A 27,713-nucleotide genomic window follows, 5' to 3' on the forward strand; every position below is an offset into this window, starting at 1 on the left:
TGGGCCCCACGTTGATTTGGGCCAGTTGTGGGAACCCACCGTAAGGCCGTAGCACAATACAGGTAACATCTCAAAAGAAACCTAATTGGCGTGGATTGATCGGCTGCAATGACTACCTAGGTAGGAACCCAACCTAGCTAAGCACCTCTTGAGTGAGCTTGCCCTCATGGCCCAGCCGGTCAAGCCAGCACCGCAGGTCTGCCGCCAAGCCATCTACTATCCCCGTCTCGACAATACCTTCTTGCAAACCCAGAACAATACATATGTCCCCCCCGGTTATACCGGCAACACTGAGCTCGATGGCAGGGCCGGCGACGCTCGCGCTTTGTGACATAATGCAGCGCTGAATCCGCCAGCCCTGGATTGTCTCTTCGCTCGCATCCTGGACGCCCGGCATGGAGCCAACGTTCGAGACCTCCCACGTGTCCTGGCGTGGTTTCCCCACCTTTGCAAGCCAGTATTTCTGCCAGTCGCCGATCCAGGCCAGCATACTCATAATGTCGTCCGCCGGGATCTTATCCAGGTGCTCTTTCATGCTGCCTCGCAACTCTGCCGCCAGTTCCCAGATCTCGTCGTCTAGAGCGCTTTCCCTCAACCTTGCGATGGTGGGCGCTCCAAAGTAATGAGACTGAGTTGAGACAAAGCTGCCGAACGGGTTCACGCTTCCCCCGGTTTTTGGATCTCGCTTAATAAATGGCCGCATGTCAATCGGGTTTGAACCACGGAGCGCCCGGGCCTCTTCGGGGGGGACACGCCTGGCCAGAGAAGCCAGAATAAGGGCATGAAGCAACGGCGTAAGCGTCGTTTGGTGCGCCCTGCAAGCAGCCAGAATACGAGGCACAGCAACCGCCGGGATAGTGACGAGCCGCAGTCTCGTTCGACATGGCTCCCGGGTGACGACCTTTCCGGTCCATGGAGCCGGAGGTGGTCGGCGCTGAAGCCAGGCCGGCGCGAGCTCGCGCCATAGGGTCCCGAGGAGAAATGCCCAAGACTTGGTGAAGTTTACGAGCTCTTCTTGGGGCGGGTCGAGTTTGACGTCGCCGGCCATGGTCAGAATGTGGCCAGATAGCTGGGCTGGTCGGCCATTTTGCTGGTTGAGCTCGGCGAGGAGCTTGCTGTGAAAGTACGTGGTACTCCGCCCGTCGGCTATCGCGTGGTGTACGGCGAATACGACATCCACCACCTGGAGCCCGTCATCAGATGTTGGGGGACGGACGATAGCGGTCAGCTTCCATGGCGGTCTCTGCTCTATCTCGGGCCAGGACCGATCATGCTGGTCCTGGAGAATGCCGAGCAGACCGGCTTCCTGGGTGCTGAGGTCCGCAGTGGGTTCCACCAAGCATTCAAGGTGGTGGTCAAGGTTGATGGATGGCAGCTGCACAAAGTAGGGTTTGGAAGTCTCTTGACCAACTATGCCGACACGCAAGGACGGGAGCGCGAGGACGACATGGGCAATGGCAGTCTCCAGGGCGTCTCCAATGGCTTGGCCACGAAGACTCTCCACAGGAACCGAGTAGCGGCATGTGCTCGCCACGCATTTGTAGAAACCGGGCTGGTGTCGTGACGCCGAGAATATCTCGCTGACCGGTAGTGGTTTTGGTCAGCAACAAATTTCGGCTTCGCCGGCCGGTCTGGCGTTCAAAAGCTCGGTGGCTGGGGTCGTACATACCACGGCCCGAGAGGGCGGACGGGCTGGGCGGACGAGTCCATTGATGCTTGCAGGCTCTTTACTGGCGACTACTGGATCGGTTTGCCAAATGAGATGTTGCACGTTATATCTTTACCCGCGGATGGGATATTCACAACATTGACAGATTACGACGTGCCATCCTACCAGCCCACCACCTGCTATTGGTCACGACCAACATGAATGCTGGGAACTTCCACTTAGCAGTTTAGTTGCGGTCTCAGAATGACCGACTAAAGGAAGAAAAAGTGGGGCGTGGCAGAAAGTCTGAGCCAACATCAAATGCAGGAAAGCCAGCAAATCTGTTTCCGACCTGTCTTCTGGCATGCCTACTGGTTTCTGTACTCCTCGATGTTAACCAGCTGCACATGGACTGTAGGTGCTTGGAGAACGAAGCCTCCCTGGTGCTCGTTTCTGGATGCCTACCTAAAGTAAGGTACAATGCAGTACATGTAGTGGACGCTCTTCAGGCACAGTACCTGACCCACCGATTATTTGGGGCTGGTTTCATTGGGCTCCAACAGCACGCACATGCTGCTGGCCCGCTAGCCTCTCCAATTATGAGCTTGGCTCCGCCAAGTCACCGATCCAGTTGGCAGCTGTGCTGTCAGCGCATCCAGAAACACAACCCGCGCACCATATTCTTCCCATTGGGTTCCAATTGTCCCCTTACACAATGAGGCGCACGATGCGCATTTCGGGTTTATCTAGTGAGCGTAATCAGCGCCTTGTAACCTGCAATCCCGTCATGCCAGCACATCCGCACATCTCGACGGTCACCGCGTCTTTTTAGGCCTCGAGGCCCCTTGATATGTGACTTCCCCCACCTCTCTCAACCCCATCTGCGACCGGGATTGTTTCCTACGTAACAATAGCTACACCGGCCTATGATGGAGCGCGACGGGCTTGAAAAAGCCGGGGCGGGCACCGACTCCAGAATCCCACAGCGGGCCTCGCGCTTCACCTCACCACTCGTTATCAACAGCGCGTCTCAGAGACGGAGCTTGTTCTCGCGACCACGGCCCAAGGAGGACTCCGCGCGCCCTACCAGCTCCGGAGGGCCCACGGATACCCAAACCACTTCGCCGAACGACACGAGAATCCCTCGCCCCGCCAGCCGACGTACATTCACCCTCTCCGATGCCTACCGGTTGGCCGAGGAGGAGGAGGCCGCACAAGGGTCACCCAGCCCTGCCCCGCGGTCATGGCGGTCTCGGCGCGAATCAAGTGACAAGAGGTCTTCAAAGTTCTGGGGCACTGCCTCTACCGAGTCGCAAACCCGCCCAGGGCTCAATCGGACGTCCCTAGATTCCGCCCCAGACAGCGCCGCCGACGGTCTTCAGTCGCGACAGAGCGATACCTCGGACAGCACCTTTGATGAGAAGCTTCGCCAGTATGCCCTAGACCAATCAAACCCAGAAGAGCCAGTTCGCCGCGGCAGCGGTCTGTTCTCGAGATCGAAGATAGGGTCCAAGATTGTCGAGACGGGAAGGGAACTGGTACGGAAGACCAGTCGGAGCAGTCTTGACGGTTCCTCGCCTCGTGCAAGCAAGACTACGGGAAGCAGCACATGGCGTCGACTATCCGGGAGGAAACGGGAGTCGAGCAACGCTTCCTCGGCACAGGAATCGGCCGGCTCGGAACAAGCTGACCACAACTCTCCCAACGAGCTCCCCCAGCCAGGCGGCACTCCACCCGGCTTTCCGTCTCCAAACAAGAGCTTTGCTTGGCAGGCCGACGCAGACTTCACAGCCGGTGACCTACAGATCTCCAGCAGCCCTCCCGTGAGGCGCAGCAATTCCAAAATCGAAGACATTCGGGCCTTGGAGGCCGAGGTTCGCGAGCCGCTCCCCGAGAGTCCTCGACTCCGGCATCGGAACACCCGGATCGATGAAATCCGCGCCCTGGAAATTGAAACTGCGCTGAAATTCCGCGACGAACCCGAGGACCCGGTGGAGGATCGCAATGACGCCCAGCAAGTCATGACAACAGGCGATGATCTGCCACCGCGCAGTCGCTCAGTTAGCCGGTCGAGGCGCAGGATGGATGAGCTTAGGTCGCGTGAGTTGGGGAACCTTTCTGGGAAAGCCCTAGCCCCTTCCCAGCTAGATGAACGCCGTGACAACGATGCCGCACGGACATCACGTCCACCCTCGCCAGATATGGCGCGGAAATCAGGTGGCGAGCCATTACGGGCCTCGTCTCCGCTCGGCGGCAGGCTGCAGGAGACAGAGAGTGGAGGGTTGTTGTCTCTCGCGCAAGGCCAGGCAGCCTCGGCTAGCCAGAATACAAATGCTCAGCCTTCTTCTGCTGAAGATCCGGCGCAAACCAAGGCAATGGGCGTCGGCGAGAACCGAGACACAAGCGAAAAGCCCAGAACTAGTCGTAGCGCCTCGCAGGCGAGGGATGAGCCGCGCGACCTTTTGCGCCGACTAGCCGTCGCCGCGAGCTCCAGTCCAATTCCCGAACCACGAGTGACGGCGGGTAGCGAAGCGCTCGAGACCCGTGATCGCGGCATGGCGGAGGATACCACACAGAAAAGGTTGAGCGGCGGCGCTAAGAGCGACACCAGACCGACAGTAGGATTTGCCGGGCTCCCGAGAAACTCATCCATCGAATCCGGGCTTGCTAAGCGCATGAGCTTTGTGAATTCAGATTCCGACCCGACGGAACGTATAGAGGGAGAAATGAAGCTCTTTGCGCCGATGGAGAACCAATCGGAAAGGGGTTCGTTGCGAGCTCCATCTCCGGAGCCTGAGGGTGACGTTCCTGATAAGACACCTAAGACCACCAAGCCGGACCCGTTAACACAGCCCACCCCCAGGGTTACCGGCGCCTATGTCGAGACGCCAGCCACGGTCAAGATCGAGAAACTCAAAGATGACGCCACCGTCCCGGTAGTTGAAAACGGCGACGCTAAACCGCAGACGACCGGTTTGGGACGGCCGGCGGGAGAAAGCACCAGCATGGATTCGAAAACCTCGCTCCGAGGCAGAAGGGACAGTATTGCAGCACGTCAGCCGAGACACGCGCAATCAACTAGAAGGGAGAGGTCGCTAAGCCGCTCATCATCACTCTCGATTCGGCGACGCGCGAGGTCGTTACCCCGAGATCGCGCTCCGCTGACTAACTCCGTCAAACCTCCAACCGTCAAAGATGACCTACTTGAAATCCATCGCGTCAATCAGATTGATGACTCGACACTAGAGGACATTGCTGACTTACTCGGCCAACAAAGCAGCACAAACCACATTGTCCCCAGCCGGGGTAAGGTGGAACCCGAGAATAGCGACAGCGACAGCGGCAGCGACAGGCTCGATATGAAGCGAGAACTCGATTCGTATGACCGGATGATCCGGTCGCTCCAGACCGGCCTCCTGGGTATTCGGACGGCAAAACAAGGCATCACGCGGCTTGAGGACAAGGTGTCCCATGCCGAAACCAAGGATCACCCACATGCAGCCCACGGAAACAACACCACGGCCGAGTCCCAGTCGTGTCCCATTTGCCATGGCAGCCAACCCGCGGTGTACCCCACATCGACTTTCGTCCACCTGCCCCTCCCTCACCTCTGGTCACGGCAGCCAGGATTCCGCTTCACCTTCCTGGGTCTTGTCCTGTTCCTCGTCTCGCTATGGTACGTCGCCGAATCGTGGATGTGCTTCTTGTACTGCAAGCCGCAGTACTGTTACCCGGGCACGCCCTGCGACTGGACCCTGGACGATCCTGTCTGGGGCTACGCGATCCCGGTGAAACTGGACCAGTGGACGACCGGCGGACGCGGCAGGGAACTCGTGCGTCACCACGCGCCCGAGGTGGTGGATTGGCTGGCCGACCTGTGGGACGCCGCCGCGGGGGTCGACATCACGACGGTGGATACCTCTCGTTATAGCTGGGAGCAACTGAGACAGCATAGGAGACGGTTGGCCAAGAAGGGGCTTGACAAGCGCTTTGTAGAGCGACCAGAGGACAGGGAGATATTCAGCGCGTGGAGAGCAGCGAGGTTAGCCAGGGAAACGGCCCAGTCGGCCCGAGAGATGGGGTTCGACCTTGGCGAGGATGAGAGTATAACTGGTGATGAAAGAGTCTAGCAGAGTACAAAGAAAGTGTCTTCACTGATGAAGAAATGGGCTGGATTGCGACAGTACTAGGGGCCCTGGAGGTTGGAGTTTGGGCTGTTGTCATACCGGATCACGCGGTAGCAGGGCGTTCTAGGCTGTTTTTGCTTTGCCTCATCCAAGATGGATTCATTTTGATGGTATGACGGAAGCTCGGGGTACACATATTAGCAGCTACAGAGAAGTGGTGTTTGTGGTGTTACGGGAGAGCAGAGAGAACATTGTGTTTTGTTATTCAATTGCACGACTTACAATCCGCAGACAACGGGCAAGCTGGCTATTCGCTTTTATTATCCTAGGCTGGGGCCTTTCCTGTACAATTGCACTCTTGCTTCAAGGAACCGGACCTCTGAGGTAGCCTCGGACCATATGTAACCGGTCCGCCGCACGCTGACTTATTGTTGTGTGTCTAGACCTACAATGATCATGTAGCACGCAAAAGTTAACAAGATGTCCTCCTGGGCCTTCGCGTTCCTTACCGTTCTGCCTCCCAACCGCCTCGTCACTTCTTCCCGCTACGTGCCTTAAGCTGCATCGCATCCCGTGCCCTTTCATTCTGCCTTTTCCATTCAATGCCACCCACCTGCTGCCAATTCTCCTGGACGAAACGGCGGGCGGTTTCCTTGTTGTAGAATCCATCTTCGCCTCGAAAGGGGCCTGGCGGGGCTATGCCAAATGACAGGTCGTCTTCCATAACTATCCGAAGCATTGCCGAGGTCAGACACGATCTGCGCTGCGGCTCCAGGGCGTCAGGAATCCAGCTCTTGATCAGCGTCTTCATCTCCTCGGCAGCCCTCTTCAGCTGCCAGTCTCTCAGCCGGCTCATGTACTCTGCTTCGACGAAAAACCGGGCAAACGCTTCTTCCCGGATCGCCGCGCGCACCTGGCTAACCGATGTCCCCGGCCCTTCACGGACAAACTTCCCCTGGGTGCGGAGCTGCGGGACGAACTCGTTGATCCACCGCCGATAGATCGGGCGGCCCTTCATTCGCCGGCGGTCGTTTGCCCTGAGCTTTTTCCTGCCCTCCTCTCCGCCGACGAGACCGGCGCCGTCCGTATCGCCCTCGGCATCCCCCTCCGGGACCGGCTGGACGAAGAAGAGCCGCGATGTGGTGACATAGTCAAAGAGGGCTTCGACCGAATCGAGTGGCTCTTCCCAGAACCCCTCGACTGCGAGGCCCAGGAAGTGCAGGATCTCTACTGGGTCTCGGGTGAGCAACACCTTGGATAGGTTGCGGTTGTTGCTCTCGATCTCGGGTATCCTTATCCAGAGCGCCTCCTCATCAACCGTGAGACCGAATGGTCGGATTGTGCTTCCGATGAGGTTCCAGATGTCGCCATGCGCATGTTTGAAGAGTATCTATCGGGCCATTAGACACGCGGGGGCTTTGTTGTCTGGGGGACCCGGGCAGCACCACTTACCCAGCAAAGCTGGTCCACGTCCCGGCAGATGCGGACGTCAACCTGAATGTACTTTGGCTTCGGCTCGGCGCCCTCATCCCCGGTGGCTGCAGCAAGGTGGTCCAGTTCCGAAGGCCACCTGATGGCGAGATTTGCCGACGTCCCGGCTGGAGGTACGATGGCATACTCGGCCTTGAGAAGATGTTTGATGTCTGCTACCAGCTCATGTGGAGACGTGGGGGCTCTGTCGTGGACCGGGCTCTGAGGGAAGATGACACGCCTCTCGAGAGCGACGAGGATGTCGATGTCGCCGTGGTCCTTCTTCGCGGGTCCTTCGATGGGTGTTGCCACGCAGACGAAGAGCTCCCGTAACGCAGCATGGCAGGCGGACTTTGCGTGCTGGTACACAGGAGGCGGCATGCGGGGTGTGTATGGGGCTTCGGGAAGCGAAGAGAAGGCTGAGCCGCCCATGGCGAAAACGAGGGGCAGATTGGCGATGTGAAGTGGTTTCAGTTGTTAAGAAGCGCTTCAAGCGATGGAAATGAAGAGAAATGAGTCGGGAGACCAGAATCCGGAGAACAATTCAGAAACGCAGCCAGGCTTATTTGCTAGGGGCGTCTAGCGAGTTAATGAATGGGCGTGAACAGAGTGTTGTTGTTTGGTTTAAGCAATAAGGCAACTTAGCATGCACAAGTACTGTTGACGCTGTTGACAAAAGCATTGTTGAGCGCCAATTACACAATTCTGTCGGACACACACTATCAAGCCTGCTTCCACCCATTCAACTCGATGGTGGCCTCGCGATATCACGCGCCGTTTGAGCTTCGGCGGCACACTTGGTGAAGCCCGCAACATGGACGCTTTGGGCGGGGGTCACTTGCTCCATTCAGTTTGTGCCCACACTATTCTTCACCCAAGTATTCTGGTGAGTTGTTTGGCTCAAGAGCAAGCAATCTGACGCAGAAAAACGAAAACGGAGCATGAATAGTGTGGGGTACCTTCATCATACTGCAACTGGTGCGTGATTCTATGAAAGATTACGATGGCTTCGTGAGTGACTTTCTCGGCGTAGCCCAACAGTGGCCGGTGCGTAGTCGCACTGTGGGTACAAATGGTGGGGCAGAGCTCCCGGCACCGAGGCTCAGCCAAACGTGGACACCCTAAGCCCGCCAGCCCCAGCCTTTATCGCCATCAAGCCAAACAGCACAGAGCGCAGCGCAGGGTGTTTCAGGCCAGCGAGCCATTATCGACCATGGAGAACGGCACGGTAACCCAGGGCGAGGGTAAGGACCCCTCTGGCTTCCTGAGCGAGATCATTGGCAACCCCGTCACCGTCAAGCTCAACTCGGGCGTCGTCTACAAGGGCAAGTACCTTCCTTGAAACACAAGTGCCATTATGAGCATCCACTGACACCCTCTTCTCGCATTGTCCAGGTGAGCTTCAGTCGGTGGACGGATACATGAACATCGCTCTTGAGAAGACAGAAGAGTATGTCAACGGCGTCAAGCGGAGAAGCTACGGTGATGCATTCGTCCGGGGCAACAACGGTTTGTGGTTCTCCTTTGCTCTTGATATGACCTGTCTCGTAGTTCTAATCGCCATGTATAGTTATGTATATCTCTGCTGATTGACGAGGGGACGGCCAGAACATATGGCACCCTCATTGGAAATGAAAATCAGGCGACGGGTCGTGCACTCGAGGTAGAAAGAAAGCCCCCGAGTTGGATGATCCGCCCAGCTCAGAAAAGGGTGATCACACGGAGGGTATTGGTTGGTAGAGCCTACTATCTCCAGCAATGCACGCTCTAACTTCGGGCTACACCCGCCTTATCCATACAAAGAACATGACAATGTGAACCCAGTTCTCCCGGACATCTTTCAAACCGCGGGAAGTGTCTTATTGCACTACAATCCTACTTGCTCCATTACAGGGACCAGCTCTTACCTTGGGTGGGACGCTCTCGATTACCAAACAAGGACTCGGTTTGTACAGGACACAATGCGCAATCACAACATCAGAAATACAACCACCTTCAACAAGTTATCAATACTCTCTCAATTGAAGAGTATCTAGCTATTACAAGTTTGTTAAGAGAGTTGTAAACTACAGCTCAAGAAGGAACGCACCGCATTCTGCCCCCCAAACTCACCCTTCCCAGACTCAACGCACCGCATCCACGGCCAACCTAACTATACACATGCTGCAGACTCCGAACCGCGTTTCATTCTCGGGATACCTCCATGGCCATCAAGCTGTCAGCACAATCCCATCACACCATCCCCGAGCCGAAGGAAGTGGGCCAAAGCACCCTTTTAGTTGATAGCGATCCGCCTCGTCTCGTGCTTCTTCGCCTTGGGCACGACCAAGCTCAGAATGCCATTGTTGAGGTTCGCCGTGACAGCATCCTGATCGACGCGGGTGGGGAAGCTGAAGGTGCGGGCAAACTCGCCCGTCGAGCGCTCCTGCACCCAGTACTTGTACTTCTCCTCACCAGTGCCCTCGTTGTTGTTGCCCTGCTTCGCGAGGCTGGTGGTGGCATCCGAGCCCTTCGACTCGCCCTCGGCCGCGGGGGCCTTATTCTTGGCCGTCTCTGCCGCTTCGCCCTTCTCGGTAATGGCGCCGCTCATCTGCGCCCCTCCCTCGACCAGGCCCGCCGGAGGGGTGCCGGCCGTGTAGGTGCGCTCGACGCGGCCGCGGACGACGATCGTCTGCGGGTCGGTGAACTCGATGTTGATGTTCTCGCGGTCGACGCCCGGGAGCTCGCCGTGGAGCTCGTAGGCCGTGTCCGTCTCGCGGATGTCAAACCGGGGGTTGAACGTCCGGAGGTGTTGATGGCGCCGGTGACGGGGCCCATCATGGTTGTTGTTCCGGACTTCGTTCGTGTAGTTGTCGAACTCGTCCAGGAGGCGGAAGAGAGGGGTGAAGCTAGGGTCAGACGAGTAGAAGCTGCGCGGGAAGAACGACATTTTGGGTGTTGTGGTTGAGAGAGTTCTGTGACGAAGAGTGATGGGTCTCTTGTTGTACGGAAACCGTGAAACTCGTGAGAGTGTTCGCGAGAGTGGTCTGAATGATTGCATGAACCGGTGGTGAGTTATCGTAGACTTCGCTTTGCTCTTGGTAATTCAGAAGAGAGAGAGATGGAGAGGGATGCCCTGTATCTCGAGGAGAATATATAGACGTGAGGCTCGATGATGTTGAAACTCGTCGCGCATTCTACAACCTTCAGGAGGCCATCGACAGAACGCTAGCGAATCTGCAACGAAGACCAGCGAGAATTCTGGACTAATCCACCAACGCTCGGATGCTTCTGAGCGCCTGGCGGGTGACGTTGCCACTGCCGTCGAACTGAGGCCATCTTTTGTTCTGGAAGCATCATCGCCGCCCTAGAAGCTTCTATGGCCAATGGTGATTGCACAGGTCGCACAAACACCTGTACAGCCAACGTATTCTAGCTTCTAAGCCTACGGCCGCAGAGACAGCGGGTTTGGCGCTCAGGGAGAGCCTCTGCATGTGGAAGATATTTGGGAAGGGTGATGGGGGATATCGAAATGTCACTAACAAAAATGTATGGGGGCTACTGGGCATTTTGTTAGTAGCACAAAATTCATCATAAGCTCCAGGTCCGACCTATGACGTCAATCAAACCTCTACTTTTAGGGCCAAGAGTCCGTTCTCCATTCAGCGCCCGCAGGGAGAATTGTCTAATTGATAAACGTTCGCTACGGCCAGGGCGTGGCAAAGCCGGATTAACCAATTTGGCATCTCGGTGCCTATACGCTACAACCTTGCCCTCAGCCGTCGCCTGGCTTTGCCTCGATCAGCCAGTAAGCCGGGCGATTGAACGGTTGATTGACGCCGCCTTCCTCGCTGCGTCTCAACACTGTAACCGCATCGGAGGGAAGCCGGCTGTGACAGGCACTGCGACTCGAAGTCCCACGGGAACCCCCTGAGGCACTAGGCCCGGAACCATTCCCAACGCCGGGGTCTGCGCCCTATTGAAAAGGCCAATCAATCTCCGCCCAACGGACGGCTCGAGTTCTGTCCCGTCTCTCGCTATCTTCACTTCTCTGTTGGAATTCCACGGATTTCTCAGCCCCCTCGTCCGATAAAATGGAAGGCGAGTCGTCGATAGCCACTCGAGCCGAAACGGTTTGCCCCAGGCCTTGCTGGGTTCCCCGATGCCGCTGTCGTGACCGCTCCGGATGCTGCCTGTGTCACCACCCACCGAACCCCCGGAGCCTTCGTCTTCCTGCCCAATATCAGACCCTTTATCATCACATTCTGCTTCCCAAAAGATGGTGCCCCGTGCCGAGTCATCGATGATGCGGCCCTTCGGCGCGAATTCTGTAGCCTCGGTAGGTATCGCCTTAGGTAGGTCGACGTCGGTCGCCAGCTGTGCGGTGGGGGCAAACTCGATGGCCGCCGCAGGATCCTCGTTGATCGGCGACACCATACGCGCGTAGCCAAAGTACTCGCCGGACTTGTTTGCCGAGAATACGAGGTAGACGTTATCCGAGCTCTATTGGATACGAAATATGTTAGCCAGGACCCTCTTATCCATTCTAGAATGTGCTAGTAATAGTTTACCTTGAAAGCCGAGTTCAGAGTCTCCTCATTATGTGACTGAGTAGCCCAGAGGCTCGTCCGTACGCTCAATTCGAGGTCCTCGACAGTTAAACTCTTGAGGATGAAGAATCTATCCTTCTGGAACGATCCGCCGTCTGCCGGTGTGCTTGTCGCTTTCGCTTCTGGGACGCTCGGCGTCGGCGCAGATGCCGCGGCCCCATCCTCGGCAGTTTCTTCACCTCCCGTGACGCATGCATCTGGCGTGGCCCCTACCTGCGGGACCGATGCCGCTGGTCCCGTCGGGGCCGTCACACCCGCCGGTCCCTCGACGGTGCTTTTCCGCAGCCGGCTTACCAACCGAACTGTCATAAACTTCGAGTCGTGCAGTTTCCGCTGGGCTGCCGAGCAGGACTGATCATCTTTGAAGTTGGCAAAGGCGCAATTGCTTTTCGAGATGAGAAACAGAGACTCTAGCCCCTCTGCTTCCTTGCAAACATGGTGAACCAGGTCCATCAGATCCGTCTGGGGAGGGAGGTTCCCAATCCATATAGCATGGCCTACCCGCTATTAGCTTAATTCTGGGGAGGTCGGCTTGTTGGCGTCGGACTCACCGCTTTGCCGTGGCTTCCTGGGGGGCCCACGGACGATATTTTGACGATTCTCGGGCGACACTGCAAGGTAATCAGTACGCTGCTCTTCGAGGACCATGGGATAGAAATGCTGACCACTCCCCTGCTGTCCGGGAGACACGGCCGCGTTCACATCTTGGTTACCCGGTTGCGGCTGCTGGGGTCTCGAGCTAGGATGTTGTTGAGGGTTCGGCGGCCCATATTGCCCGAGCGCAACCTGTCCGTGTAAATGAGGTGGCTGTCCGGGGAAGGGGGCTGCTGGTGTGTAGTAGTAATGTGGCCCTGGATGGGGCGATTGGTTCACGACGACCGAGCTCGGGTAATAACTCAAATCGGGCCTCGAAGGTATCGCAGTAGGCGGTGGGGGGGATAACGGGGCAGGGTAGAACTGTGCCATATGCGGGTGCTGCGGAACGTAATACTGCTGGCTCAGGAGAGGGCCCATGGTATTTGGTGTTCCAAACTGAGTAACAGGAATCTGAGTCGCAGTTCCGGGGGATGGCATTGTGGTCATGTTGTACCTTTGCGGGTTCTGGCCATAGGGCTGGGCTCGGTAGGGCTGCTGCGGCAGCGCGCTTGCCATGGCGTTCATGTCGAACGGCCCCGTTCTCTGCTGGTGTGTCATATCTAGTTGGGAGACAAAAGCATGCTGGGGCCCCGCAGGTTGCTCGTGCTGCTGCCGGAGATGTGCTGGTGGGAATGCGTGCGGATAGTCAGGGGTGAAGTGACCTGCGCCAGCAGGTGCGGACGCTGGAGGCGGTCCAACAATGGCGTCCTGTGGACGGGACTCTGCTGGAGCACTAAACTGGAGTGGTGTGTCCCCCATGGGTGCGCCGATGGCTGCGCAATTCAGCCCACGACACAGTTCCCACTTCTCAAGCGAGTCCTAGCGCAGCAACTCCTCGGTCGGCGGGTTTGGGAACGCAGGAGCACGTCCAGTATACCCAAGCCCGTGAAGGCTTTACTGGTTACCTTGGGTCTCCTTGGTAAATGACAGTTCGTGTGCCTGTACGTCCAATGCAAAGGCCAGAAGCCCAACGAACTGAGTGCAAGGGTTCGTCAGCTTGGTCGGTCCTTGATGCGCTGTCCTAGCTGGACGTCTTGTGGGATGAATCGGCGGCAGGAACGAGAAAAAAGATCGGAGATCAAAGAAGAACTGGTTTCCATGGAGAGAGACGCTGGGAGGAGGGCGAGACACCCACGCGGCAGCTCTTCGCCACGGCTCGAATAGGATAGCTGGCGGGGGCGGGTAGCATGCTTCGGCATGTGTCACCCCGGGCCAGCACTGGCAGGCCGTTTCTCAGTGGAAGGGGCGGCGTTATGCGGAAGAAAGTTTCGACCGAGGGAACGGGGCGAGCGAACAGCAGTCGGAACCCAAGCAGTGGCGATATCGGAAAAGGAAAGCTACTGGGCAGAACTCTGGAGGTCCTATACCACACGGTAACACCTGGCCAGACAGTTTTTGGCTTATACGCGCTGGCTTAGTATTTGTGATGTGCGGGCGTCGTATTGTCAGTGCTACAAGATAGCATAGCGGCGATGACCACTCCCTTTAGGTGCGGCGCCCTATCTTCAACCGCCTTGCGGTTCGGGTTCCGTTCACGGTATCACACAAGAGTTGGCTGCCCCGAGCGAGGAACGAATGGATAATGCCACGGATCTGCACTTACGGTGGGTGGCAAAACTCGTGGTAGGACTCAGTCCCTGTGCTTTGCGAGAGGAGGCGATGGTGGGTCAGCTTTCGACGAGAGGTCGGCCAGGAGTCGTGTGGTATTATGTGCGTCTAGAACCGCTTTCTGGCAAGGAGACTCGGTCCGGGGGGCGGCTTGCAGTCTCCAATGGCTTGTCGTCACCGCGCTGGATTGGTTGGACACCGGAAGGATGTGCGGGAAACCACCCCTTTATTTTGGCAGCCCGTCTCCGCGGCGTGCGCAGAGAAAAAAGAAAGTGAGGAAGGCGAACTCAAAAATAGAGGCGACTACATTATGGAGTGTCCGGAAGGGGTGTCTGTCTGGGCAAAAGCTGCCGAGCGGATACGGAAAGGGAGTGTATCGGGCAAGCCCTAAGGATCCGACAGCGGATGCAGGTTAACACCGGGATGCCAACACCAGAGAATCCATTGACCCTACAGGTAGCGACCTAAAGGTAGATGGTGCCGCGCCACGCGTGAACATCCAACGTCTCGTCGATGGAGGGGATGGTCCGGTGGGGGGCGAGGCTAGAGCACCGTAACGGGCAAAAGATGGGCATTCAAGGCCTGTTTTGCCACACTACCTGACGAGCAAGACTGCTTGCAAGTTCCGGACCCCTGACCCTCACGACTGGAATCGGCCGCTCCGTTCTTCTCATGTATGCTGTAAGCTTTAGGTAGCTAGCTAGCCATCGTATTGTGGGATTGCGGACAATGCACAACCCGGGATTGGGGTTGCCTTCAAGGTTTGGGCTAGTACAGCAAGATATCGTTGACAGGGTTCTTGGCCCTTGGATTTGCATATTACTCCATCAGTCTATTGATTGAGCATCGGGTTGCGAATAATCCTGATCGGTTTCGGGGCGCCATCGTCGAGTCTCTCGGCCAGCGAGGGGGAAAGGTTCCCGAGAGCCGTGCGGTGACGGCAGCGGTGATACTGAACAACCTGTTTTGGCTATGGATGTCTGGCTCGGTTGCTGCCGATATGCGCAGTGCCCGTCTCGGAAACAGGCCCAAACCTGCAAGATCGCCCTGGTCGTTCGCTCGTTCTGATTCGGAGGAAGCGAGGTGGATTTTCTGTTTGTGGGTCTAGGTTACGTCATAGAGCGAAGCTAACATCACCCTTCGTAGGAACGAGCGAGGGCACACGAGCCTAACCTTAGTCGCACCTCCCAACTGTTCTGTGCAATCACTGATGGATTGGACGCTTGGCTCCTAGTGTGGATCGGCACAACATTCAGGCTAGTTACCGCGTTGATACAGGTTATCGAGATGCACGCATTATGCTGATAGGCAAGTGCCGTCAATAGAGCACCGTTATGAAGATACAATCCCCAATGCAACTCGTATGAGGGGTGGGGGGAATATTTTGGAAGCTCCGAGTAGGGATCGATGTGAGAGGCAAGATAGGATGAACGTTGACAAACCTAGCATACCGCCGAGAACTACATTCGTTTGTGGCTTGGCAAGTCAAGTACGTCTCCCGCCACACTGTTCGTTCCTGGAAAGCCGCAAAATCGATGGCTTGCTGCCTAAAACACTGGTCGATTATGCCGCTGCTTCTGTCGGAACTGGTGACTGACTGCCCGCCATCCAAACCCGAGAAGCAGTGCCTACTGTACAGGACAAATAGCTGCTTATTAGCCGGCCGTCTAGTCCTTCTTCAGTGGCATCACGATCTCCTCAATTCCGTCCTTGGTGATGACCATCATCTGCAGACCGTCGCCCACCTCGATATGCCGCTCCACCGCTCCGTCAAAGGCGTCCTTGACCAAAACCTCGACCTCGGTCCGCGACAAAGGCCGCCGTTCGCGTTCTTGAAGAGCGTGGCCCTCGCCACTGTTTGGAACATATTGATTCTTGAAGTTGACCTGGTTGTCCAAGAACGGCATGATCAGGCTAGCAGCCGCGCCGCCGGCCCTGCACTGTTCCCGCTCATAACTGCCGACGGGATCGTACGAGTACACAGCACCCTTGCCCTCTTCATCCAGGCCGCCCAAGATGGCGTATGCGTAGTACGGGAAGAAACGCTTCTGATATAGAATGGTCGACAGTCGCTGTGCGCACGCCTTGACGCTCATGGGCTTGCCGTGGCGATAACGGTACATCTTGCAGATGGCGTCGAGCCGTTCTTTGAGAGCCTCCCCGTCGGCGGCAAAGCCCACTACCGAAAGAACGATAGTCGCATCGCTTTGGTCCGCCGTTGTGCCCCCAATCTTAAACAGCTTGGGATGGTGCCGCGAGTTGATGCTGTAGCCCGATGTGAGACGTGTGTCGCCGGCCATGATGGTGAAGTCAGCGCCGGCAATAGCAAGGGTCGAACCGCCATTGTCGGTGTACCTAGAATCGCCTGTTAGCTACTTACGTCCTGACGACGGAGGAGAGACATACGGATCGAAGCGATGTTCCCGAGCGCCCTCAGGCGCACTGGTTCTGGGTGCATCGTTGAACGAGTAGTTGGGCCCGTTCATGAGCGGGTTCTGGCTAAACATGGCAGCCATGATAATTCTTTCCCCAGTCAGAAGCACCTATGTGTCCCTTCAGTTGGAAACGAAATCCTGAGGGTTTGATGCAGTTTCGGAGAATCGCTGGGCTTGGGCACGTCCCAGGCCGGAAAAGCAGTGGTGATGGGAGGTTGAAAGGTGGGGACCTATGGCTGCTGTGCGCGTCAGCCCTGCAGCCTGGACGAATTGCTGAGGTGGGTTGAGGCTGATAGCTAACGGAGAAGCTCAGACCATTGAGTTGGGCAGTACGTTGATGTATTTGATGACTCAGCACTAGGGGTTCCTGAGCACGCCGCTTTAATTCGTTAATCAAAAAATGGTCCATAATTGGGCCCGCAACTGCAACCAACAAGGTCCTCGTCCACGTTTTTGGCACTCCTTTGCCCATCGCCTTGCGACGCCGTGCTTGCTGCCTTTCCAGACATTGGCATCCGGTCCTGGAGAACGACACTGATTTCCCTTTGAGTCGCTCTGCGGGCTGTCCAGGGCCATCGGCACAAGAGGCCGCCTTACGTAGTCCTTGAATGTCGACCTGAGCCTAGTGGCCATCGACAACGCCATGGCCAGCGATATCCGGGGACAAGCCCTCCAGCGGCTTGCTGCTCTCGCTGCAACAAACTCGACAACCTCATTCGACAAGTCGGATCTTGATAAACTGTGCAGAGCCGCCCCAAGCCGTACCGGGCCCTTCTCTGCCGTTAATGGCAATGCTGCGTCGCTTTCTCGGCCTGAGGTTGGCCGAGTTCCCATGGTAGCGAGACCTGATATAACCCTAGCACCAGTGCTAAGCATAGTTTGCTGACTTTGGTCTTTGTGTATAGACTATCCGCGAATACGAAGTCCTCCTCGCTCTTTGCAAAGCAGCACCCGCCTTGCGGTCCGCTCAGAGCGCCCAGAAGCTCGCGCGTCACCTCGTACCCTACCTCATGGACTCTCACATCCAGGCATTCGCTCCTTCGCCCTTCTTCCGCAAGATCGAGCCGTCCCCGACCGAGTCATTGAGCTACCACGTCACTGGTGCTTTGCTCTCTTTGGGGGCTCATCATGCAGATGTGCAACAGACCATATCCGACAACATTTCAGCCTTCATCAATGCCTGTACCCACGCCACCGAAAGTGTCTCCCGCGCTGACGACGATGATCCCGCCGCTATTGAGTATGCCGCCCGGACCGCCAACATCACTGTTGCTCTGTTAGGCTTTTTGAATGCTGTCTGTGCTCAGGCGGGTTTTTGGAAGGCGGGTGGTCGCCTCGGCCTTGTGACACGCGTGAGGGATCTGCTCTCGCAGCCGTTTCTGGTTGCCGTCGAGGCAGCCTTCTCGACAATTCGCAATTCGCATTCCTATGACCGTCATCTGAGAGAATGGAAACGGTGGGTGCGTCACTACGATGATGTCGGCCGCCCTTTAGGAGCTATGCTTTTGCAGCGAAGCTTCATGAGGTTGCTTGTGGCTGCGACATCGCTCTTGGTCGCCGAAGAAGACGCTCTACGAGACTCGCATGTGCTCGACATTATCATGTCCGGCAACGGCATGCGCCGGCCCTTGACTGCCCGTAGCGCAGAGGCGGACTTTCGCTCTGTCGAGCTCTACGCCGCTATCGCTATTGACCAGATGAACTACCTAGAGTCGAGCGCCGACTTTGACAGTCTCTCGCCGGCCAAGCAGAAGCTCGCATCCTCCGTCAAGGCCTGCGCCTTGATCAGCTATGTCAATGCCTGCACGTTGAATGAAGATGCTGCCGACTGCGAGGTTCTCATGGCCTGGCTCGAGGATGCACTTGGTGATGCCCCAGGCATGGCCGACAAAGAGCTCGCATCTGCGGTCCTTAAGTCCATGGCATTGCTCTGCAGGGTGTCTCCTTCATATGCAATCAACGTCAGCCGTCTTCTCCCCCGTTTCATAGTCCAGAGCGGCGCCCAGAGCCAGGTAATCGCCGTGGCGTCAAAGTCTCTCGCCTTTGTGTTGCGAATGCTCTCTAAGGATGCTGTCATCACTACGCTGTACACGCTTGGCAACGTTTTGAGTCCCGCAAACGACCAGCCGTTCACCAACGGCACGAACGGCGACACACAGGACGCCTCGCACGTGTACGCCGGCAGGCATTCGACCGGTAGTTCCATCTCGTTGCAGGTATTCGGTGAGGAAGAATCATTGATTGTCCAGGGGAACGTGGTGCAAGCCGTCTGCGAGATTGCGAGCGCCTGCAGGGACGAGAAGATCACGGGTCTCGCCCAGTCAATGCTTGCCCAGAAAATTGTCAAGCTCAGCAGCCCCATTGACGCCCGTATCATCACCGGTGCCGCTACCCTGGCCCTCAGCGGTGGTCAGTCGGAATTCCGTTACTTGCTCAAGAGGTATGCCGTTGTTGCACATGACGCGGTGCTGGAAAACAATCACGGCATATTGCAAGCGGTAGGTTTTCAAGACAAAAAAGGGGCTCGTTCGGGCGCATGGAACGTGCTAACATTAGCTCAGATCATGAAGGCACGGAATTACATCTCTGCCAACGTACAGCGAGATTCGCCCCTGTTCGATATGTACCTGGAACACTTGCTGGACGGCATTATCTCGCAGGGCGATGCACACCCTCAGCAGAGCCACCACGCTAAGGAATCAGATGTAGAGCTGGCTGCGCGTGAAATTGCCCAGCTACTTCCACCCCTTGCCATCTTAATGTCTGCCAACCAGCTGGCCTTCGACGACGATTCGGATGATGACACCCGCTCAATGCTTCGTGATGCGTGGTTCAACATCGTCGTGCACGGCTTTAGCCCGGCGACTGAGCGAGGGAAGCAGAACATCAAGCACCTGCGCATTTTGGCCATACACTCTCCACCGCTGGTATCGGAGAAACGCGGCGAACAGGATGAAAGCGATATCGACCTCAACCCCATACTTCGCAGAGGCGAGAGTTCCGACCGGGAGTCACGACAGAAGAAGCTCCTTGTAGAATTGGTACCGGCTCGGAGCAGCGAAATCAGGGGCCTCAGTTATCGCAAAACCATCTTCCTCCATGCAGCCTACCTTGTCGAGAGTCTGCGTGCCGATGCCGGCGACTGCACCAAGGCGCTGTCGTACTTCCTTGAGCCCAGTACGCGGCGAGGAGATGTAGGCCGCGTCATGGATGGCATCATGAACGCCGTTATGGACCGGTATTTGCATAAGATCATCCATGTCACCAACCCCACGTTCTCCGCGCAGTACGCGGCGACCCAACTAGCCAAGATATTCTGCAGCTGTTGTCATCGTATAGAGCGAGTACAGCAGGCCGCGTTTGTCTGCGCAGACCGACTGATACAGTCGGTCCCGTCGGCTCTCTGCCAGCGGTCATCACTCTTTGCGCTGCTTGAGCTCCTCTCGCTGATGTGGTCCAGCTGTCTGGAAGCAGAAACGGATCGCTACGAGCCTCGGACTACTTTTACGTCCTCCAAGGGGGACGTTGTTGTCGAACTCTCAGACGACTACCAGTTCAGACAGCTGACTCTGGAGAGTCTACACAAAAAAGCAAAGAGTTGGCTGGCAACTGCCATCAATATTGCTCCCGCTGATGTCAAGGGGCTGCTGCAGACGTACCTGTCTGAATTTGACGATGAGAGCGCTTATGGCCACATGTCCCTCGGCAGGTCGTTCGCAGTCGAGGTCGGTTCGACCATCCCATCGACGGACCAGAGACTCTCGTCGCTTGACATGCCGGGGGGTTACTCCATTAATACTGCGTCCGACTTCATGGCTCAGTACACGACGCGGCAGGAGTACCGATATTCGGAAGCGCTCCCTGATCACAGCTTGGAATGGCTCAGCTTCATGCGCCTGGACCGCAGGGCCTCGTTTCTACCGTCCTCTGACAGTGAGAGTGCCGATGCCATAACGGCGCTCTCTCACATTGAACGACGGATCCTCAATCGGAAGCCTACATCACTGGTGGACGTGAGGGATATCCTACGCCGCGCCGCCGCGCTCCTTTGCCGAAGTGAGCGTGATGAGTGCGCCATCGTCCACTATCTCGTGAGCATCCCGTTTGCAATGTTTACCAAGCAGTCAATCAAGCTCGGCATCTCGCTCTGGCTCGGTGTCATGAACGAGAACCCAAGGATGGAATCGCGCATCCTGGCCGAGATTGTACAGCGGTGGGAATTCAGTGTTCAGAAACGGCTCGGCCTTTTCAGCCCTTCCATTACGGACCCGGACCCCTTCTTCCTGAGGCAGGACTTTGCCCCAAGCGATAGTGCAGCCCTGTCAAAGCGTAAGCAACATGTTCACAATTTGCTTGCACCTCACACTCGGCTCTTGCAGTTTCTGAGCAGCCACTACAACGCTACTCGCTTGGGAAGCCCTGACACGCATCAACTGTTCCTACGTCTTCTCGACGTGACACTGGAGGCGGTCAAGAACTCGACGCCGCACCCTATGGCCAGGGAGATTCGGTTCCAGGTTGTGCTTTTTGGCTTGAAGGTCCTCAAAACGAGCACGACCATGGGAGCCATCGCTCAATATCGTTTGAAGGACCTGATCCTGTCGGCAGGTCTCGGCTGGTTTAATGCCCCTGCACGCTGGTCGTTTGGAAGCAACATTCTCCAACTGAAGACCGAGATTCGTTTGATGGAAGACGTTCAGCGAGCCTTGAGTGACACGGCTGATATTGGTGCGCAATCCGTCGGCGACTCGATCAAGTCCCTCGCTTCAAAAGAGAAGTTGCTTTCCGTTCTCTTAGAAAGTGAGCAATCGCGGCTGCACGTCTGGGTTCGTCCAATCGAATCTGTTGGACCGCGGTCGACGTTCCGTCACCCCAGCAAGGAGAGCCTGTTTGAGGTAAGTACAAACGATCCCGGCCCGCCCCTCATGTTCTGGGGGATTTTTGCTGCTGGTACCAGTCGACTCACACGTTACATCGATAGGCGGCGATTCAGCCGCTCATCCGGACAGCTTGGGTAGAAAATCCTTCTCTGGCGGTGCATTTAGCAAGCAGGTTCCCATACCCGTCGGTCCATAAGGAAGTGCGTTGGCTGCTGTTGAACTTCCCTGCCAAGGCCGCTATGGAACCTGAGGCGATCCCCGTCCTCGTTGACGGTGCCTTGCCCGACGATGTTAGCTTTCAGCTCAAGGTAAGTCAGGACAAGCCATACGTTCCTATTATGGTTTATTTTGCACTTCCGACTGACTACATGAATCTAGTACCTACTCTTCTGGGCTCCAGTCAACCCCATAAGTGCGGTGACTCTCTTCCTACCGGCATACCGAAACCACCCTTTCCTGATCCAGTACGCCATGAGGGCGCTGGAGACGCATTCGGTCGACGTGACATTCTTTTACGTCCCGCAAATCGTCCAGACTCTCCGATATGATGCCTTAGGCTACGTCGAGCGCTACATTCTGGAGACGGCTCAGTTCTCGCAGCTCTTCGCCCATCAGATCATCTGGAATATGAAAGCAAATGCTTACAAGGACGACGATTCTCAAATCGTAAGAACGCCCAGCCCTAAATAAACTACGTCTCCAGCACTAACACTACCTACCTAGCCCGATGCCATCAAACCAACCCTCGACAAGGTTATGGGCCACATGGTAGACGGATTTTCTGAAGCTGACCGTGAGTTCTACAAACGCGAGTTTGCGTTCTTTGACGAAGTCACAAGCATTTCGGGAAAGCTTAAGCCGCTCATCAAGCGGTCAAAGCCCGAGAAAAAGCAAAAGATTGAGGAAGAACTGCGAAACATCAAAGTCGAGGTCGGTGTCTATCTGCCTAGCAACCCGGACGGTGTGGTCATCGGCATCGACCGAAAGTCGGGCAAGCCGCTGCAGAGTCATGCTAAGGCCCCGTTCATGGCGACCTTCCGTATCAAGAAGAATAAAACCGGAGTGGAGGAGGCCGAGGAAATGCTCGAGGAAGGCAGCAATGACAACAACAAGAGCGCGGCACAGGCAAACACGATTGAGGTGTGGCAGTCGGCTATCTTCAAGGTGGGCGATGACTGCCGCCAGGATGTGCTGGCTCTGCAGATGATCGCCGCTTTCCGCGGGATATTCCACAGCGTCGGGCTAGACGTCTTTGTGTTCCCTTATCGCGTCACCGCGACTGCACCCGGCTGCGGTGTCATTGACGTCCTCCCTAACTCCATCTCCCGGGACATGCTTGGGCGTGAGGCTGTCAATGGGTTGTACGACTACTTTGTCTCAAAGTACGGCAACGAGGATTCGCTCCGCTTCCAGCAGGCGCGAAACAATTTCGTCAAGAGCATGGCTGCCTACTCGGTAATCTCTTTTCTCCTCCAATTCAAGGACCGACACAATGGCAACATCATGATCGACGAGGCTGGGCACATCATCCACATCGATTTTGGCTTCTGCTTCGACATTGCCCCCGGCGGCATCAAGTTTGAGCGCGCGCCGTTCAAGCTCACGTCGGAGATGCTTGCTGTGATGGGCGGCAGCCCAGAGCACCAAGCATTCAAGTGGTTTGAGGAGCTCTGTATCAAGGCGTTCCTGGCCTCACGGCCGTACACCGAGAAGCTCTCGCAGATTGTCCTGCTCATGATGGGCAGCGGCCTGCCGTGCTTCAAGCCGGAGACCATCAAGCACTTCAAGGAGCGGTTTGTCTTGGAGAAGAGCGAGCGCGAGGCGGCCGAGTTCATGAGGGGATTAATCAAGAGCAGCTATGGAAGCTTATCGACTGGGATATATGACCAGTTCCAGCTGTTGACCAACGGGATTCCGTATTAATATTGTTTGCATTCATGCTTGACTGGAGCTGTTGTTATGACAGCCTGAAATACATACACCTAAGCAATGGGCACGACCGGGCTCGCTGTGCAACAACACAGACGCATAGAACAGTTGTAATAGAATGATAGAATGTACATATAATCGCTTGATTTCTACTGATATGTCCCGGTCTAATGGCAGCTGAGGCCACACAAGACTTGAGAATCGCCCGCACCAGCGCGGAGGGAGCCAGGCTCAGACCCTGGCAGGACAGATCTGCTTCCGTCCGTCGTGTTGTGTCCACATCAAAGGACTGAAGACTAGCTCGTCTGCTGGGCTAGATGAGTGGGCAGGTTATACGTAGCGTAGTCCACATGTACGAAGGCTCTGTCGACAATGGGGACCGATTCAATAACGTATTGCAAGCTTTCGCTGTTGTTATTTTACCCCAGTGGATCAGTATGTCGATTGGGATAGGGCAAGCGGGAGGGAGGACGAAGTGATAACTCACGCCAAGTCATGGCTGTCCTTAAGGGGGGTGCTGGCATCAAGGACAATGTCCACCTCCACAATCAGCTTGTCGCCTCCATGGTAGGCTTGAAGGCCTTGGATTTGCCGGATGGTTTTGGCGAATCGCATGGTCAGGTAAAGTACTTGAGTCGGAAGTGAGCAAGCGGTTTCGGGAAGAGAGGAGGAGGCGCCTCTGGGTAAAGCTTACGAATGTTTCGTTGGTCGGCTGTGGCTGAGAAGCCGGAGAGATGCCTGATGTGTTCGAATGACGTTTGCGACCAATTGATAATGACGATGATGGAGAGGAGGAGACCACCGAGGGCGTCGAGCCACCAGATCCTGGCGTAGAAACCGACTATATGATATCCAGTGTGAGTGGACGGGCAGAGTGGGAGGTGACCTTGGGCACTAACTGATAGGGAAAGCTATGGACCCAGCGTTGAATATGACATCTGGACAGCTGTGTCAAACGACAGGCATGCTTCCAGGGCCGCGGGCTAACTCAAATCGGTTTTGCTTACCCGTACTTGCATCGGCAGCACTGTAAGCCCGGACAGTCAGTCATCCTTCGAGCCCAGGCAAACGAGTGGGATGTAATACAACAAACTTACAGAGCCTGCACACTAGAGTTGTTAACCAGCCGGCACCACAGCCAGCACATGCCCTTTATGACAATGGTGCCGAGCATGATGGCGATGGCAGGCACTCCGCTATTGATACCGTCAGCATGCGCCGAGGGACAAGGTAATGGGATCACGCACAGCTGGATGATATCGTGATTGGGCGAGGCAAGCCGCTGGATAGCCTCAAGGGCGACTTGGACAAAGGAGGTGATCATGATAACAGAAAAAACCAGCACGCCCAGCGGCTCGAGGCGCCGCCTGCCGACGGGATAGCGGTAGTGGTCCTGTTTGCGGATGAGCCAGGTGGTGATCCAGACGATGACAGTGGAGAGGAAATCAAGCAGCGCGTCAACCAGGCTGGCAAGCACTGAGATGGAGGGGACCGAGACGACGACAGCAATCTTGCCGGCAAGCAGAACCGCGTTTGCGACAAAATTAACGTAGATGGCGAGTGTGACAATGGGCGCGTCACTGTCAACGTGGTCATCTTCAAGCCAGGGGATCTCAGGTTTCGGATGGCCGTTCTCAAGGTCGTTGTCGTCGTCGTCACCGTCGCCATCGTCAACAGCGCAACGAGCCGAGAACAAGGGGGTGGTCTCGGTGGGACAGTAGATGTCTTTGGGCGTCCGCTTGACCTTGCGCGATGGTTCTCGTGTTAATGCCGACCCCTCAGCGATAGTTGAGGGAACCTCGACGCCGCGAAAGGCCGAGACAGGCATGTCATTGTACTCATTGAGCAGATCGTGGGGCAGAGACGAGTCCAGAAGTCTGTCAATGTACAGATACTGCTGAACCAGGTAGTTGACACGCTCGTGGTACGCGCGGCTGCATAGGGGCCGATGATGATAAGTATGCCGGCATAGGCAGAATAGGGGGTAGTGGATTGCTGGACTGACATGTGCTTGGGCATCGCGGCTAGCTCGGCCTCGCTTTTCCAGTAGCGCTCCCAGCGGTAACGGGGGTTGCTGTTTCCGATCAGGCGCATGCTACGCATGTGGGAGCTGTTGAGGATGGCGCTCATGCGGCGCTCTTCGCGGCGTGTAGACTCATCCTCGGGCCCTTCGCCGATACCGTCCTCCCCTTCACGCCCAAATGGGTTGGCAAGCGCGGCGGCAGGGTGGTGTCGGATGAGCGACGCCAGCGCACCGTGGCCCTTGGGTGTGAGCGGCGGCTCATCCTGGAGGAGGAGGAACGAGCCGCGCGGAACCGTGGTGCGCGGCGTGGTTGGGGAACTCATGGTGTTTTCGAAAAACCCTTCGCTCCGCGGCTGGAATTGCGAGATAAGTGACAGGCAAGGGGAATTCTACTCTGATGGTCCGGTCGCGTCAAGATGAGTGCCGACGCAATCGTCAATGGCGCCCCGACAACGAGGTAGCACTTAGATGCCGACCTACCGCACACAACAGCTCACTTTCAGACAGCTGACCCGTTACTTGAGTCTCTCAAAAAAGCGACGGCGGCGGCGGGTATGATGATTACAAGTCGACCTCTTCACCCGCCTTGTTCGATTTTATATCGGCACCGGGTCCAGCAGCGATTGCTACCGTTGGTTTAGTCGAGTCAGCGGTAGGTCAAAGGTGCGACATAGCGCAGCCCCTGTTTCCACGGCATTGCTCTCTCTTTGCGACCTCTTTTGAGGTTCTCAGCCAGGGTGGCGAACCCGCAGAGCTCCGCTTTGACACTCTCCAAGGCTTTGCCTGCTACCTGCAACGCGGCACCCCTTACGGCATGGTACTGTACAGCGCCCTTCTTGGTGGTTGAAACAGCAGAGCGTGGAAACGTTGAAACAGCACTGCCGATTTTTTTCCTTTTTGCCATGTTTCCGCTGTCGGCCGCAGGGGTAGGCCGGATGCCGGGTCTAGAAAGATCAAGAGATGAAGGCGGAAGCACCCCTCGGCGGCCTGAGCTTCAAGCCAGGAGCGCAAAATAATTAAATGAAAAACAGCCCGATTGGCACGTGCGGTAGGCAAGTCCGAGAGCGGGCTGGACCGGGATCTCATCAAGCATTCCTCAGCCGATCCGCTCCAAGAGACAGATGGGCTGCCGCGCCGAAGCCTGCGGATTGATGTCATCCATAGCGGGAATGGGGGGGCGGGCGCCCTACACGTCCGGGGATGCGCTTGGCTAGGTACCCAGGGTACCGTAATTGGCGTGCCAACCTCGTCGACGGATTGGCGAAGTATGAAACTCGACCTTCGAGATCACCGGCGTCCCCTCTCCTGATGATGCTACTACCCGGGTTACACTACATTGCTCCGTACTCCGTACTGCGGTAAGCCTACTGCGAGTAGAGTCAGGGGCAGTTACCTTGATTACAGCCCTGTAACCCTTGCATCTTGACCTACCCGTGTTGGAAGCAAGGACGAGATTTCGCAAAGTTTGCCCTACTGGCTTTCGTAATATGGGCGTCGCTCAGCACCGAAGGAGTGCACCCTGACCAGTTGGCCTCTGAGCTTAAAGATCCGCTGTCAGGTCGGTCTCGGGTCGTGATCGTGGCTGTGTGATGTCGACCTTTCCTGACAGGGCTCGGCGTGCGACGAGTGCAAAACCCCCGACGCGAGGTCCGGACCCAATCAGCTCAAAACATAACTGTCAACACCATCCATACGCAGCGCTCCAGTACGTAGTGCATCACCGAGGAAGAGCTCCCAATGGCTCGTTCTACTATGTAGCTGCCAACACCGAACGCCTATTTAGTGGAGGCTCGACTAATCATCATGTACGGATTTCTCTAGACTGCTATGAGACAGGCTTTAACGCCATCGATCGGACTCGGTCTTATCCGAGCGGCCACCTAAGCCGGAGCCGATGTGGCTTGCTGAATTGCTGACTAGGTAGCAGAATCGAAATAGCTCAGGTCTACCGCAGAATAATGCCCCATTTACGTATGCTGCAGTAAAGCACCAGCGCTTTGGACGGCCCGGACGGCGTCAAGGCAGCTTGCTTCCACGCTAATGCTCTGCGCCGTCCAAGTCTACGCTATCGACTCTGTTGCTCTGCATGGTACATACATACAACATTTCAACTTGTGATGGCGTGCCTCCTAAACATCTTGTCGTACACGTCATCTCTTCCAAAAGAGACGATCAACGCCTTACCGCCGGCGGCCGTGTGCAGGCCCCGTCCTACGTACTGTGCCCGAGAGCATCCAAATCCGCAATCTGCAGTGCAGAACGCAAGCCCTCGAAGCCATCCGAAGCGTGGTTCTTCCGACTTCTATCATGGGCGGTAAAATACAGATCATAAAAAAGCCGACCACACCCATGTCACCGCGCAATGGGG

General features: G+C 56.4%; 9 protein-coding genes across 9 annotated transcripts; 3 read left to right on the forward strand and 6 right to left on the reverse strand.

Annotated features, from left to right (window-relative positions):
- Nucleotides 1–133: 133 nt before the first annotated feature.
- MFIFM68171_01401 (Alcohol acetyltransferase) lies at nucleotides 134–1,710 on the reverse strand (the record flags this gene model as incomplete). Its single annotated transcript, XM_071056823.1, has 2 exons — nucleotides 134–1,580; nucleotides 1,670–1,710. The coding sequence occupies 2 exons, from the start codon at nucleotides 1,708–1,710 to the stop codon at nucleotides 134–136; spliced, it is 1,488 nt and encodes a 495-aa protein (XP_070912924.1).
- Nucleotides 1,711–2,577: 867 nt separating this feature from the next.
- On the forward strand, nucleotides 2,578–5,778 carry MFIFM68171_01402 (Inner centromere protein ARK-binding domain-containing protein; the record flags this gene model as incomplete). The annotated part of the gene is made up of 1 exon (XM_071056824.1): nucleotides 2,578–5,778. One exon carries the CDS (start codon nucleotides 2,578–2,580, stop codon nucleotides 5,776–5,778), a length of 3,201 nt encoding a protein of 1,066 aa, XP_070912925.1.
- A 529-nt stretch (nucleotides 5,779–6,307) lies between these two features.
- On the reverse strand, nucleotides 6,308–7,677 carry MFIFM68171_01403 (Polymerase nucleotidyl transferase domain-containing protein; the record flags this gene model as incomplete). Its single annotated transcript, XM_071056825.1, has 2 exons — nucleotides 6,308–7,165; nucleotides 7,228–7,677. 2 exons carry the CDS (start codon nucleotides 7,675–7,677, stop codon nucleotides 6,308–6,310), a joined length of 1,308 nt encoding a protein of 435 aa, XP_070912926.1.
- A 781-nt stretch (nucleotides 7,678–8,458) lies between these two features.
- Nucleotides 8,459–8,838, forward strand: LSM6 (U4/U6-U5 snRNP complex subunit lsm6; the record flags this gene model as incomplete). The annotated part of the gene is made up of 3 exons (XM_071056826.1): nucleotides 8,459–8,570; nucleotides 8,641–8,754; nucleotides 8,816–8,838. 3 exons carry the CDS (start codon nucleotides 8,459–8,461, stop codon nucleotides 8,836–8,838), a joined length of 249 nt encoding a protein of 82 aa, XP_070912927.1.
- Nucleotides 8,839–9,520: 682 nt separating this feature from the next.
- On the reverse strand, nucleotides 9,521–10,174 carry MFIFM68171_01405 (SHSP domain-containing protein; the record flags this gene model as incomplete). Its single annotated transcript, XM_071056827.1, has 1 exon — nucleotides 9,521–10,174. The coding sequence occupies one exon, from the start codon at nucleotides 10,172–10,174 to the stop codon at nucleotides 9,521–9,523; it is 654 nt and encodes a 217-aa protein (XP_070912928.1).
- Nucleotides 10,175–11,082: 908 nt separating this feature from the next.
- Nucleotides 11,083–13,229, reverse strand: MFIFM68171_01406 (YTH domain-containing protein; the record flags this gene model as incomplete). Its single annotated transcript, XM_071056828.1, has 4 exons — nucleotides 11,083–11,727; nucleotides 11,796–12,331; nucleotides 12,386–12,445; nucleotides 12,500–13,229. 4 exons carry the CDS (start codon nucleotides 13,227–13,229, stop codon nucleotides 11,083–11,085), a joined length of 1,971 nt encoding a protein of 656 aa, XP_070912929.1.
- A 2,516-nt stretch (nucleotides 13,230–15,745) lies between these two features.
- PRE7 (Proteasome subunit beta type-6) lies at nucleotides 15,746–16,594 on the reverse strand (the record flags this gene model as incomplete). The annotated part of the gene is made up of 2 exons (XM_071056829.1): nucleotides 15,746–16,433; nucleotides 16,485–16,594. 2 exons carry the CDS (start codon nucleotides 16,592–16,594, stop codon nucleotides 15,746–15,748), a joined length of 798 nt encoding a protein of 265 aa, XP_070912930.1.
- Nucleotides 16,595–17,156: 562 nt separating this feature from the next.
- Nucleotides 17,157–23,316, forward strand: STT4 (Phosphatidylinositol 4-kinase stt4; the record flags this gene model as incomplete). The annotated part of the gene is made up of 6 exons (XM_071056830.1): nucleotides 17,157–17,348; nucleotides 17,419–19,011; nucleotides 19,075–21,408; nucleotides 21,495–21,701; nucleotides 21,772–22,059; nucleotides 22,117–23,316. The coding sequence occupies 6 exons, from the start codon at nucleotides 17,157–17,159 to the stop codon at nucleotides 23,314–23,316; spliced, it is 5,814 nt and encodes a 1,937-aa protein (XP_070912931.1).
- Nucleotides 23,317–23,618: 302 nt separating this feature from the next.
- On the reverse strand, nucleotides 23,619–25,668 carry MFIFM68171_01409 (Cation diffusion facilitator 10; the record flags this gene model as incomplete). The annotated part of the gene is made up of 8 exons (XM_071056831.1): nucleotides 23,619–23,730; nucleotides 23,810–23,951; nucleotides 24,017–24,163; nucleotides 24,222–24,260; nucleotides 24,330–24,349; nucleotides 24,420–24,518; nucleotides 24,570–25,256; nucleotides 25,328–25,668. 8 exons carry the CDS (start codon nucleotides 25,666–25,668, stop codon nucleotides 23,619–23,621), a joined length of 1,587 nt encoding a protein of 528 aa, XP_070912932.1.
- Between the last annotated feature and the right edge of the window lie 2,045 nt (nucleotides 25,669–27,713).

This window comes from Madurella fahalii (assembly GCF_045866475.1).
Source record: "Madurella fahalii IFM 68171 DNA, scaffold_1, whole genome shotgun sequence".
In the NCBI taxonomy this organism is placed as follows: Eukaryota; Fungi; Ascomycota; class Sordariomycetes; order Sordariales; genus Madurella; species Madurella fahalii.